The 14,547-nt window shown below is 41.6% G+C and overlaps 1 protein-coding gene across 1 annotated transcript; it reads left to right on the forward strand.

Moving 5' to 3' along the window:
- Nucleotides 1-197: 197 nt before the first annotated feature.
- sv2ba (synaptic vesicle glycoprotein 2Ba) lies at nucleotides 198-12,394 on the forward strand. The gene is given in 13 exon segments (XM_054615873.1): nucleotides 198-675; nucleotides 6,009-6,189; nucleotides 7,687-7,838; nucleotides 8,284-8,394; nucleotides 8,397-8,416; nucleotides 8,952-9,041; nucleotides 9,138-9,251; nucleotides 9,377-9,465; nucleotides 9,700-9,864; nucleotides 9,972-10,105; nucleotides 10,348-10,548; nucleotides 10,657-10,816; nucleotides 12,211-12,394. Coding segments are annotated over 13 exon segments (2,079 nt in total).
- Nucleotides 12,395-14,547: the final 2,153 nt, after the last annotated feature.

Here is a 14,547-nt window from a genome sequence, read left to right on the forward strand (position 1 = left end):
CCCAGCCGTTGAGGTCTTAACTAACTTTGAGACCAAGACTTCTCAGAAGATCGCACAGAATACCTGCAGCAAACACCGAGAGCAACTCACAGCTCCTTGGGAGGATTATGCCATTATAGCTGACAACTTGAGCTTCCTTAGAGTACGACGGATACAAGGCAAAGTCAGTCCTGTTCCACTTGCACCCAGCAAGAACCATGGATGACCCCTATCACAACAACGTGAGCCAGCAGGTGACAGAAGGTGGGGAGTACACCTACACCCAGGATGGTGGAGGTCAAGATGGCTACCCCTACCAGGCAGACTACCCTCCGCAGGATGAGGACGCTCGTAGCGACGCCACGGAGGGCGCGGACGATGACGAGCAGATGTACGAGGGGGAGTACCAAGGCGTTCCCCACCCCGACGAGATCAAGGAGGCGAGGCGGGCAGCTCGGATGGAGGCCAGGAGGAAAGCCCGCCAGGCTGTCCAGCAGGAAGATGAGGAGGAAAACCTGCCAGAGCAGTACGAGACCATCATGGAGGACTGCGGACACGGGCGCTTCCAGTGGATGCTGTTCATCGTGCTGGGCCTGGCACTGATGGCCGACGGAGTGGACGGCTTCGTGGTGGGCTTCGTCCTGCCCAGTGCTGAGAAGGACATGTGCATGTCCAACTCCAACAAGGGATTGCTGGGTAAGTGATGGCAGAGGGAGGGAACGTGGAAAAGTGAGTTTCTGCTGAGTGTGTGTGGTGAAGACGTACATAAACCTAGATTTAGTTTTTTTTATTTAAAGTGACGTAACCATATTTAGAAAACAAACACATATACATTTTGTAACACTATGAACAATTTCCACCAATTTGGTTTCTTTGGATAGAATAGGTCAAAAAAATTAAGCAAGAATGCTAAATGCTAACATAAGCATGCTGACATGTTCACAATGCTAACATGATGATGTTTAGCAGGTATATTGTTTACCATATTCATCATCTTAGTTTAGCGTGTTAGCATGCTTACAGTTTCTAATTAGCAATAAACACAAAGCACACCTGAGGCTGATGAGAATGTAATTTGTTATGCAGGTATTTTTTTACAAACCAAAGTATTTGAGAAATTAAAGTTTTGACTCAATGATAGTGTCTTCCAAGCTATGACAATTCATCCTGAGGGAAGCATTAATGGGTTTATCAAAGTGGATAGTAATCTACGAAATTGTTGTCAAGACACTGCACGCAAAGCCACACATTTGGTGGCCGAACAGGAAATGCCAGGAGATCGCCAGAGTTGATAGGATTCACCATCTTTGAACCATAAATGTCTGTACCCAGTTTCACAGCAATCCATTTAAAAGGTGCTGACATAATTTTTCAAAATGTTATCCATGCAGCTAGCTAGCATGGCTAAAAAAATAGTTTAGCAAACAGATTTCTCCAAACCAGCTAATTACAGGTTGATCTAATTATAATGATCTGTTGAAGGGTTCCAAATTTTACCCAGAGAAGAGGAACCCCATCAGCGAAATGATCTGCTGTTGTGCTTGGCTGAGACAAATCCCGCATATGTTTGGCTCTTGATGGCACATGGTTGCAGACCACAGACAGAAATATCCCCCAGGCGCTGGGACTAATTATGGAGAAAAAAGCTTGGCTAAGCAAATGCAAAAAACTAAGAAAATAGGCAACAATGTGTGTCCTCATAAGAGTACAGGTCCAGTGTGAGCCAGATTGAATCACCGGATGAGCCTTGGCATTAGTCCCTAAAGTCCGAAAGTTGACTTGAGGATCACGACACCACATGCTTATTGTACTTGCTACTTTGAAAGTTGAATGTACTGTGTATTAAGGATAGAGTTTCCTTTCTTTAAGTTGCCTGCAGGCTTCATTTGTTCCCAAATATTGTGCGCCAACAGTAAACACGGCAATTTTTTTTTACAAAAATTAGTATGCAGCAAAGAACCAACTTACTGGGAAATGTACCTTGAAAGCGTCTGTTCCTCACTTTCTGTGCAGACAACCAAACTGCAAATTAAAGCCCTTCAACTTCTTTCCCAGGCCTCGCGTGCAGCCAGGCAGTGTGGCAGATTGCGCATAGCTCATTTCGTCTTAACAACAGGCTCCTGGGAGGAAGCATTGCAAGAGATTGATGAGGAACCCGGAGGTGATTGTATTCAGTGTGTGTTCCCAGGCTAATATGGAGCATGTTGCAGCAGTCAGAGAGCCTGGCGGCCTGCAGCGCCCGGTGCAAAGCTGTCAGATACGCTTCAGGCCTCTGACAGGCTGCTGCAGCGGGAGGAGGGCCCCGGCGAAAATGAAATCACAGCGTCTGTTTGTGCAGAGCGGGAGGGGAGCGCCGATTATCAGCTGAGAATATGAAGTAGATTTTTTTTTCGATTCTCGCTCCTGCTCTGTTCACCAAACCCACCGGAGCAGAAACATACTTAATCTTAACCTTAGTCTTGGATAGCAGATAAGACTCGCAAACGTTTGTTGAAAAGAGGAGGATAGACGGTGCACTCGCCCTGAATGGTGGTTTTATAGTTTAATCCATAAAGTGTATACACAAGAGGCTAATAGCGGGAGACACAATGCTGGAGACAAAGAAGGGAAAGGTTTTAAATCTCAGACTTTATGTGGTTGCAGATATTTCACCTGTTATCTCAAAGAAATTGTTAAACTTGCAATGCAGCTAATGCATATTTGTAATAGAACTGGAGATGCATTTAAATAGATCTTTTATGATGCCTCCCCGCTGCTATTCAAGGGATAATGTAGAATACATTTGGTGATTAGCATTAATTGAATAATTCACTTGTCAACCAAACAAGATGTTAATTATTTTTCCTTTTGATCAACTTTTGGAGATTTTCTTTGTCCGTTTACACAATGACAGATTCAGCACACACATGCAAATGATCTCTTAAACTGCGCCATCTTGTCAATATTCATTGCGTGAAAAGTTCTTCCTTAAACTAAATTTGGTTTTATGATTAAAATTTAAGGAATGTGTAAATATATTGCTATGAAATCATAAGTGCTATCTAATGAAAAGCAACCAGATCTTAACAGAAAGCACTTCGCTTTCCAGGGCTGTAACTTAGAAAAACAACAGTTTTCGTGAGCGTATCGATTTTTGGGGATTTAGCTGACAATGTTTTATGAATGTAAGAATTACTTTGTTTTGTTTATTAGTGCATGGAGATATATCTGTTTGGAGTTAGTAGTCATGTAGTTAAGAGTGAGTGGGTAATATCAGATTATGCTGACTAAACCAACATCATTTGAGAGGTTAGTCTAATCTTATTGGCATCATTTTTTGTAATATATGTTGTGTTAAAATCTTTCAAAAACAGACTTCTGATCAAGTGTCAGGGCAAATATGTTTCCCATTAGGTTACCTCCTTTACTCCTAAACGTATATATTATCAAGCTAACGTTGCGTAGGGCAACAGCTACACCTGACTAAGTCACAAGCGGTTATCATACACTGTATTTAAGAAGTAAACATGAGCGTGACGCCATCCATTGATTTGTGGACTGCCGTTATAAAACCTTGAGTTTGGCATTTTGGCCATTGCTATTTTTGTTTTTGGCCGCCTCCACCTTGGCTTTTTGCAACCAGAAGTGAAATGAGAGGGCGGCGCTAAGTACAACAGAACACTGAATTAGACATTTTAGGGGACCAAGAAGGTGACAATTGACTTCCATGAACCCAAAACACACTGTGAAAGGGTTAAAGATTTAAGACAAACACAGACAACACCCAGACAGGACAACGCTGTGGTAGCCACCTGTCAAACACAAGATACCCACCGCCTACACTTTAGGAGGTGGGTATCTTGTGTTTGACAGGGCCCTAAAGCATACTGTGCTTTATGGTCTACTTTTCTAAATAGGACCATCATTTACTAAATGAACATCATGCTGTCTTGAAGAAGACTTAAAACTATTAATAAACCAAGTGAGAAGTAAGGTCGTTTTTTCATATGCTTTAATACAAACCGACTTATTTTTGCAACCAGAGGAGTTGCCCCCTAACGGCCATTAGAATGAATGCAGGTTTTAGGCACGTCCGCATTTGCTTCACTTCTCAGACCATGAGGTTGCCGCCTGGCGGAAATGCAGAAAGTAGAGGAAGCACTCGGATGATGTCAGTGATTTATTAACAGGAAAGCCTACAGAGGCCAAAAAATGCAGCTGGTCCAGCAGGCAGATAACAGCGAAGCAAATCCACAAAGGTCAGTCACTAGAAATAAACTAGAAGCTCACAAAGGGAGAAAAAAAAGGAGAGAAGCACTACCCAATAGGAGGAACGACGGACTGACAATGAAACAGGGAAAACCGACTGAATACACACTGAGAGCAGGATCACAAAGGCAGGAAGTAAAAACAGATAGGACACGAAAGGTGAATCTATCAAAATAAAACAGGAAACAAACTACAAATAACCCTAGGACCATGACAGGCTGTAAATACTACCAGCTATAAAAACTCTCTATATAAGAAGTAGTTTGTGCGGTGCAACCTGGTATGTTATATAGGCTAATTCTGAATTTAAGAACAGATGCTTCAGATAATTGTAACTTTCATTCACTGGATACAAATTCAATCAATCCTGCTTTCAGTCAATCTGGGAAAAGCAGAACTGACATAATGTGTAAATGTAGCAGATTATTACTTTAAGGCTTTTCACTGTTAGCAAGCCATTAAGGGAAAAAGCTACTGGATGTCCATTGTTCAGCATTGATAAAACTCAGACTTAAGTTCCACAATATACTGTGGGGTCAGTGGGTCGAGAGGGTTGTCCTTTAATCACAAGGTAAAGGTTCATTCCCTGGTTCTGCATGTCAAAGTGTCCTTGAGCAAGACATTGAAGTGTAAGTATGTGATGATTGAACTAAAGTTTTAATTGTAGAAAACGGAGCTAATGCTGCAACATCAGTAATTAGTTTAATTTGTTATAACAAAGTCATCTGCATACTGGAAAGCCTCGTCTGTTGAATTATGTTATGTTATGTTATTATGCTTTGTAAAATGCATGCTCTGCAGGTGTCTGCAGTTTTTTTTCCTCCAGAGTGGAATAACTGCCTCTTCATCTAGATGTGCTAAGTGCACTTACAGTGCAAAAAAAGTGCACTTACAGTGCAAAAAGGGAAAATTGTTCTTTGCCACCAGGTATTCAGTGTCTCCGTTGTGCTCAAGGACACTTAAGCAGACAAATTGTAGCTTGTTGCTGCAGGGCTTGATCCTGGGCCTCCACCTGAAGGACAGACTGTCTAATCACAAGGCCATTCCTCCGACCCTGTCCAACTGAGTACCTAAGGCATACACATTGCCTCAAGCAACAACTTAACCAAGATATTGGGTGACATGTTAGCCCTGACTCTTCGTCTCCCGGTGCCTTCAGCAGAAGTCTCCTGTTGAATGATTTAGGGATGTGCAGCGTGGCGTGTGGAAGCGCTGGAGCACTCGGATAGCCTCGTAATCCACAGGGGGAAGGTGCACACTACGTCTCCACGTGCCGTTAAGCTGCTTAGTCCCACTGTAATTAGGGCTGTGTGTAGTAAAACACAGAGCAGGCAGGAGGTTTGGGTCTGGAGGGTTAAACAACACGGTGAGGAGGACGGCTCAGGTTCTAGGTTACAGCATAATACTCTCCCTAGAGACGTAAAAAAGGAAGCAATCAGTGTTATCTCCAATCGGCGGTGCAGTCGGTAAAGCGTATAATCAAAGTAACAATAAAATGTCTGACTTTAAAATAAAAAATAAAAGTGAAAAGTGTGATGATTTCTCTGTTGCACTGTGTTCATTAAAGGGTGAAGGGAGCCCCCTTGTGGAGATCAGGACTACTCCGGATCTACCACAGTTATTCCTCCCAGCAATGTTTCTGTGTTTGTATATGTGTGCAAATACATACAGTATTAATGCAGAGCCCGCACTGTGTGTTACCCTTAAGGGAGTCAAACATGTATCTTGACCTTTAAGTGTAAAGTTCAAACAGGGTTGTGTGTTTGTGTGTGCTTTCGCAGGTCTGCTGGTGTACGTGGCCATGATGGTGGGGGCGCTGGTGTGGGGGGGCCTGTGCGACAAGATGGGGAGGAGGAAGTGTCTGATCTACGTCCTGACCATCGACCTGGTCTTCTCCTTCCTGTCCTGCTTCGCTCAGAGCTACGGCTTCTTCCTCTTCTTCCGCTTCTGCTCCGGCTTTGGGTGAGACAAGTTTACTTTTGATTGGATGTTCACATTCACATTTACCTGAACGTTAGACGCCTCGACTGGCTCTATATAATAACTGACCTTTATGGTCATTAATGTTTTTAGTGGAAAAAAATAGAACTTTTTTTGGAGGGGTGGCAGGAAAAGTGAACCCCTGTGTTTTTATTTAAAGGCGTTTGTTCAGAAGTAAGACACCTGACATTTAAGTGAGATGGGTGATGGGAAGCACTTCATTTAAACCAAACAGGGGGCCCTTTGAGGACAGTCTGAGGTAGACAGAGGACGTAATTCAGGAACACCAGTTGATACAATCGTCAGTTTATATTCTCGTTAATAAAAGACATTTACATTGTATGCGGCAGGAGATGTCTGTTTGTTTACTCCATTAGAGCATTTCTTTCTTACACCAATTAAAACAAGTGAACAATGCCCTTTGCTTGTTTTTAATTTGCGTTTTATCGCTGACTTCCTGCTGACACCATCACCTTGGGGTGAAACTTTTTTTTCCCGACACATTTCTATTGATAATGATTGCGTTTTGAGTGGACCCAGACCTGACATATTGACATTTTAGCTGTTTTGCTAAGCTAAGTTCACCAGAATAAAGCGTTCTTCTGTTGCTGATACACTGTGATAATGAGCCCCATGTTAGTCAAGAGAAACCCCATGATTGTCTTGATGTTAAACATGCTGTGTCATTAATGCTTTTTTTCAGTTGTTTCATGTCTTTTTAAGCTAATTATAAAGTTATTATTTTATTTTATTTTGAACACTGAGTGCCCTCTGATCAAAGTCACCAGTAATTATTCATTAGCTCACAACAAACAGACTCTCCAGAATTATTTAATATTAACTTGTAGGTTTTCATTGCAATAAATGCTACATTGAAAAATGTAAAGTGTGTTAACCTGACAATAAAGCTGTGTGTGCATATTCTGAGCACATTTGCAACATAAACTGTTTTTGTGAACATTTACTCTCAAGTCATAAATATTTACGATCGGTTATTTATTTGCGCATAATGAGTCAGTTTACCCAAATTGCAGTTTGCATAGGATAAATTTCTCCAGCAGAAAGTAGTCACAACGGAAACTGCTCTCAGCACCACAGAAGGGCTCAAAAACACATTGCTGTTGAGTCTTTGAAATGTAATATTGAACGTTTTGAGCATTAAAAATGTAATTCCATCCTCCTCCAATGTATTGGGTTGGAGTCAGAAACAGATGTCTCAAAGCCTGTACAGATAAAACCAAAAGTATCTTCATAGCTACATATCAGTAGTAAGTGTGTTTTGTGTAATTTGGGTGAACCAACCTGTTTAAAAAAGATACTTGCAGTAAAGTCATCAGAACAAATGAGCTCACAATCACTGACAGAAATGCCAGGTATCCCAGCTAATTATCCTCCGAAACCTCAGAGAATGATGGACAAACTTAAACGTTTTTATTGAGTACGATTATTTTCTCAGACGGCTTGCGATTCCTCCCCCAGAATCGGCGGCTCCATCCCGATAGTGTACACCTACTACGCCGAGTTCCTGCAGATGGATAAACGGGGGGAGCATCTGAGCTGGCTCTGCATGTTCTGGATGCTGGGAGGCCTGTACGCCTCCTTCACTGCCTGGGGAATCATCCCTCACTATGGTAACGAACGCACGCGCTGACTCAACATAACCAGACACAAACACATGTATGAGACTCACATGAAGTCACGCAAACATACTGCACATCAACCTTATTTAAGACAGAGATGAATTCACTGGAGGTGCGTTTAATTGTTTGGCATGTGTAATTTTTTTTTCTTCTCAGTCGCCACGAACAAAAAGGATGGGGCTAAATTAATTGTTGTGCTTAAGCCTCATCTTTTCCCCGGAAAATAAATACGAATAATTCATGTTAAAATAGTAATAATGTTGCCACCATCAGGAAATAATTATAAGGGACTCACACCTGAAACTATTTTTAAATACAATAAATGTTTCAAATGCAAACAACTCGTGCAAAATGGATTTATCGCTGCATAAAATGGATTTTGTATAAACAAAGGGTGTTTTTAATATAACATGCGTTTTACCGGATGGTTTTCCAGGCTGGGGCTTTGCTATCGGCACAGAGTTCCAGATCCAAAGTTGGAGGTTATTCATTCTGGTGTGCCTCTTCCCTGCGCTGGCTGCACTCGTCGGAGTCGTCTTCATGCCGGAGAGCCCCGTTTCCTCCTGGAGGTCAGATCAAATGTCGCCAGTAGAAACAAGATTAAAATATGTGGTTTTATTGTCTGCAAATCATAAAAAGACACATTTATCTGCATTGCTTATACGGGATGGATTAAGATTGTTAAGATTCATAATGTTATTGTTCAGTATTAAACATCAAGCTGTGATTGACTAAGAATGATGAGTCATCATCAGCCACCACTGCAACATCCCACTGCTGTGCAAAGGTAGCAAAAGGCTGCTAAGGCGCCACTAGAGCACCACCCACGTTGCTTTCTCACCCGGGTTCATTGTCAGCCCCTTAACCACATGTGGTATTGTGTTTGTATGTTACAGCGGGGACGCTCCAACATGTTCATATCACACACTTGCCATATTATCACGCCCCCCCCCAATCTGATAAGAGGCAGACTTCATGGGAACGTTGTTGCTCAGCTGCATCTGGGAAATAAACGTGCTGTAAAACCCTGAGAGGTTTCACAGAACGCCCTCGAGATGTGGACATTCATTGATGCGTTTGTATGTGTATGTTTTTTTCCCCCAGAGTGCCCGACATGATGAGGCGTGGATGATCCTGCGACGAGTTCACGACACCAACTGGAAGGCCAAGGGGGAGCCAGAGAAAGTGTTCACTGTGAGTACTGTTTTGCCCAATCTTTTGAGACGCAACCGGGAAATGAAGATGACGTTATTGTTTTTAATATGACCAAACTCCTCTCTTTTTGTGAAGGCGACCAACATTAAGACACCACAAACCCAGGAGGACGAGTTCATAGAGATCCAGAGTGACACCGGGACGGCCTTCCAGCGCTGGACCGTCAGACACATGACCATGCTGCAACAGGTCTGTGGATCACTATTTCACTTAAACAACTGATATAGAACAGAATAAAAAGTAACATCGCAGTTGTTTTTCCACAGACCTTACCATGTGCATCTTAATTATCTTTCTGTCTGTCCCTCTTTTAGGTGATGGCTAACATCATGTCCCTATCAGCCCCAGAGCTCAGACTGCAAGGCCTCTTCCTGGTTATTGTCTGGTTCTGCTTGGCTTTCAGGTAGCAACAACTCTATTCAACCTGTACACCCAAGTTGAGATTTGAGGCTAAAACAATCCATATTTTATAAAATGAATATTCTCAAACTTAAGAAGAAATGTCACTGTTAATGTTAAAGGCCCAAATCACAGAAAAAAACCCAACATGTTTTCTCATTTACCCCCTGTGATAATATTTAGCTATGCAGATCATAGAGTTTATATGTGCTCAGGTTTGTATGTTTCTGTGTATCAGCTACCACGGGCTGGGAGTGTGGTTTCCGGACATGATCAAATACATGCAGTATGAAGAGTACGAGTCCAAGGTCAAAGTGTTTCACCGAGAACGGGTCGAACGTTTCCACTTCAACTTCTCTCTGGTAAACCAGATCCACCGCGAGGGAGAGTACATCCATGACAAGTACGTTCCTCCACACTGCCCCTCACATATACTGTGAAAATATATATATATATACTCATAATATTGTTTAAACTGCTGCTTAATGAGGTTCATCTCCTTTCATTTAGGTTTGCGAACATTGAGATAAGGTCTGTCAAGTTCGAGGATTCTCTGTTTGAAAACTGCTACTTTGAGGATGTCAAGTCAACCAACACCTTCTTTGAGAATTGCACCATCAAAAACACCATCTTCTATAACACAGGTATCATCAAAATTAATGGATTGTAATAAAAAAAATGTGGAGAGCTTTTACACTGCTGGCTCCTTAAAGTCTAGGGCTCAATAAACTCATTTAATTAGTGGTGTAAAATATTAAAACATTCATGCCTCCCTAAAACAGTCATCTCAGTCAAAGCATTAACACTTTACAGTATGTTCATTCTAAAGCACCAAGATGAGAAAACTTCCCTTTACAGCCTAATGTAATCCCTCTGCTCTCTCCAGACCTCTGGCACGAGAAGTTCAAAGACTGTCGAATGGAGAACACCACCTTCCTCCATCCGAAAAAGGGCTGCCATCTGAACTTCCAGGAGGAGAACGACATCGTCATCTACATGGTCACCTTCCTGGGCAGTTTGGCTGTGTTGCCTGGCAACATCATCTCAGCACTGTTCATGGACAAAATAGGAAGAATAAGGATAATAGGTGAGATCAGCAGAAAGTGTAACAGTGTTAGTACAGTAACCCCGGACAGATGAGATTAAGTGTTGTTTTGCTCAAACCTGTTTTGTCATCGTCCATCTGTCTTTCTAGGTGGTTCTATGTTGGCGTCGTCTGCCTGCACTTTCCTGTTGCTGCTAAGTTTCAGTCAAGGAGCTGTAATATGTTGGCAATGTCTCTTCTATGGCACCAGCGTGGCGGCCTGGAACGGATTAGAGGTCATATCTGTGGAACTCTACCCCTCCTCTAAAAGGTACAGTCCAGCTATCCCTCTCTACCATACCACTGTTCATCTCTACCCCTTCTCTGAAAAGTTTGTTCCAATAGCTGTTCGCTAAACCCCTCACCCATATGAAAAAGTATTCGGAGTAGAACAGACATTGACTAGTAGTTAGGGTGACAACACACGTCAGTGGAACTGTTAGGTGTTGTTGCATTCTCGCCGGGAAGAGATAGGACACAGCTCCAGAGACGGAGCACGCTACCTAGCAAACAAGTCATCCGTCTCTGGAGTGGCTGGGAGTTAGGCCGAGGGACAGTCAAACCCAGCCCGCTTTTTTCCCTCATTTACTGTAGCCAATGAAGCACTAAAGAATGTCGGAATCAGCCAGCTGATCGCTAGATTGCAAATTCCTAGTTAAAGAAATTAGCTGAATAAAGTTTTTACTCATCTAGCGATAGCTATGTGCTTTTCTACTACTCCACTGCTCTTTTAATCGTTCATGCAATACCTCACCTCAGAGATTCTGCAACTTGCTACAAATTGTTTTAGGTTGGAACATGGAAGTTAGCACACTAAAAAACAGCAATGGCAATGGTATACATAAAATGGCCACCGCTAATGTTGTGAGAGACATAATTGATATCTAAAGCATTTGGCGAGAGTGTATTTCCAAACCAAAGCACAAGAAAAAGTTTGTTTATCTGTTATAATGTAAATTGCCACATTAGGATGCCAAGATAGCTTACTGCCTACAGTGTTGATATAGTGTTACTTTCAAAGCATAGCAGCTCGTCATTTGCTAACCAATCTTTTCTACGGCGTTGTGTAAGGACTAAAACATCCATGAGGGAGCCATGATGGTATTATATCACAGTTAAAGCTAATTTTTGGAGCTCTGTCCTCCAGCAACACAAGCCCTTTAACTAACATGGAGGTAATGTTAGTCAAATACATGAACAATTAAGACTCCTGCCTGTACAACTATGTTGTTTTACAGTAAGCAAACTGGGCGTTGTTAAAAGATACCAAAACACAAAAGGCAGGTGGAGGTGAGTTTAATCCAACACAGAGAGTTAGCATCAACTAATAAGCTAACACTAGTTTACTAATTACAACTGATCTGCTAAGGAGGCCATTTTTTAAATTAAAATCAATAATCATTATAAGCCTGTTTCCTTTTTTATTAAAAGCTACATGCCAATTTAACCTCTGTCCTAAAAAGTATGGTCCAAATAGCACCAAAAGGTTCAGGACAATTCAGCCTCCCAGCTTAGAATTAAAGCTTTGATCTGAGCAGTGGAGCCGGACCACACCCATTTACACCCTACAATTCATTCACCAATAAATAAATGACTTGCACTGTCAAAACAAAATTCAATTCAATGCCGGTCACGTAATCTTCATCTGTCTTTGTGACTCTGCAGAGGGACAGCGTTCGGTATCCTGAATGGGATCTGTAAGTTTGCCACCATCCTTGCCAGCTTCATCTTTGCAGCCTTCATCGGCATCACTAAGATCATCCCCATCTTCCTGGCCTTCATCGCCCTTGTCTGCGGAGGTCTGGTGGCTCTCAAGCTGCCTGAAACCCGGGAGAAAATCCTCTCCTGAACAGCCAAACTCCTGCAGCATCCGGACTTCGACCACTGTGTTGCTACGGGGAAAGTTTTTTGGGAGAGTATCAGCTTAAACTTAAAAGGAAAGACAAGGAAGAACGTCCATGCTGTGCTAACTGTGTTTCTGAGTTATGATTAAAAATGTTTGAAAAAACGGTCTGGTTGCCTACGTGAACCTGTGGCTGCTTTCTATTCCCTCTGTGAGCTCCTCAGGCTGCCCAGCAGTTCTGTCACATCATAAAAAACTAGTGTTTGTCATTTCCTTTTTATCATTTACTGAACCATCCTTTACACACACACGCACACACACAGTTTAGCAACATTTGTTTTCTTTTGTTTGTGTAAAAGAAAAATGAATATGAGATGAAAATATGTCTGTACTTGAAAGGTGATGTAGTTCATGTTACCATGTTGTGCTTTGATTTCATTCCCTGCTGGAGAAAAAAAAAAGAAAAGAGAGTGGACTTATAGTAATAAATTGAATTGGATTTAAATCCCGGTGTATTGATGCCGAGGCTCAACAGCAATATTACTGCTGGTGTAGTTATTCGGAGAAAACACCTCTTCTGTTCACCCATTCTTTATTTATTCTGCACTGTCCTGTGGTGTGTAGTCTTCATTAGTGCACATATTGCTTGGTTTGATCTCTCTAGACATAAACCTGGATTGACCATTTTATTAAATGTAGGAGTTTATTTTATTTTTATTGAATCACCTCCGGTATCCAAATCCAACCCCAAACAGCCGACTGGATTCTCCTCCTGTTTTCCGTCTTGTCCTCGACTGAGACGTTGTGTCTGTTCTTAACTGTAGCGCTGTGTACTGTAAGTGGTGATAATAACGTAGAGTCAGTCTTATCTGTCACATCTTGCCATGACAACGTGTACGGAATTGTTCTGTTTGTTTATTGATCTATTATTTCGTCTTTTTTCTAAAAAAAAAAAATACGAGAATGATACAAAACTGTGATATAACATGTTTTGATATGATGCTCTCATTTTCCTGTTCTGATGAAGTACTGTTATGCTGCATTTCTGACAACATGTGTCAAGATTTCTAAGGAGCATGTTACTTTTTTTTTTGGTTGGCATGACTGAGGTGTGTGTGTGTGGTTGTTATCCACATGTCTGTGAATTTACACAATAGTCTGACCACCAATAATATATTTGTTGTTGTACATACTGTAGACCTGTGTATATTTGTTGTAAGATAGTAGCTCCGTCATGACTTGAATAAAGCTGAGGGCTTATGTTCCTGTTTTCTGGTTAGTAATTGAAACAAGTCACACTTTTATGCATGTAAGAGATTTTCAGAAAAGACTTTAAGAAATAGGTTACTTAACTGTTTAGGGAATTACTAAAGGTAAATGAGAAGATTGATACCCAATTCACATTGTCTGTGTTAAGTATAGAGCTACTACCCCGTTAGCTTAGCTTAGCCGCAAGGATGTAAAAAAAAATGGAAACAGCTAGGATGTTGAAAATGTGTCAACTTGAAATAAATAACAGACAGGAAATGGTGATTTTTGGGTTCAGTGAGACGCTGAGGTGAGCACAAAAACACACAAAGGCACACTCCCACAGTTACGGTCTGTGAGTCTGTTGCTAGCTAGCTCACAGCTAACTCCGCACAGGTTGTACATTACTGTTTGGGGCAAATAAACACAAACGGTCCAGCGGTCAAGTGAGGTTTTATTTTCTAATATTTAAAATAAAACTGTTTTATTTTAAATATTCTCAGCGTATTTTTAAATATTTACACCGACAGAGCAACACTGAAATCTTAGTTTTTTTCTGTGATGTAAGACCTTTTTTTCAAAATTGAATTGTATTTAGTAATTTATTATCGCTCATTCTTGTGCTGACACAAGCTGAATATAACTGTTCCCATGTCAGTGGCAGCTGTGTGTAGTGGGGGGTGAGGCGAGGAGGGCTTGTAAAAACATGGCAGCACAGAAGTGTGAGCAAGTGCCGGTAGTAGGAGGATGTGTTTACTCTGGCTGAGGTGTGAAGGACACTCTGCTGATCCAACCACCAGGTCTACCTGGATGTCAAACAAGAGGACAGCAAACAGTGGAACTAATGATTGAATTTGATCCAGGAATAAAATTACTTTTAGTAAATCATATGACCTGGGTGAGATTCGGCT

Source organism: Anoplopoma fimbria, chromosome 2 (assembly GCF_027596085.1).
Source record: "Anoplopoma fimbria isolate UVic2021 breed Golden Eagle Sablefish chromosome 2, Afim_UVic_2022, whole genome shotgun sequence".
Lineage (NCBI taxonomy): Eukaryota > Metazoa > Chordata > Actinopteri > Perciformes > Anoplopomatidae > Anoplopoma > Anoplopoma fimbria.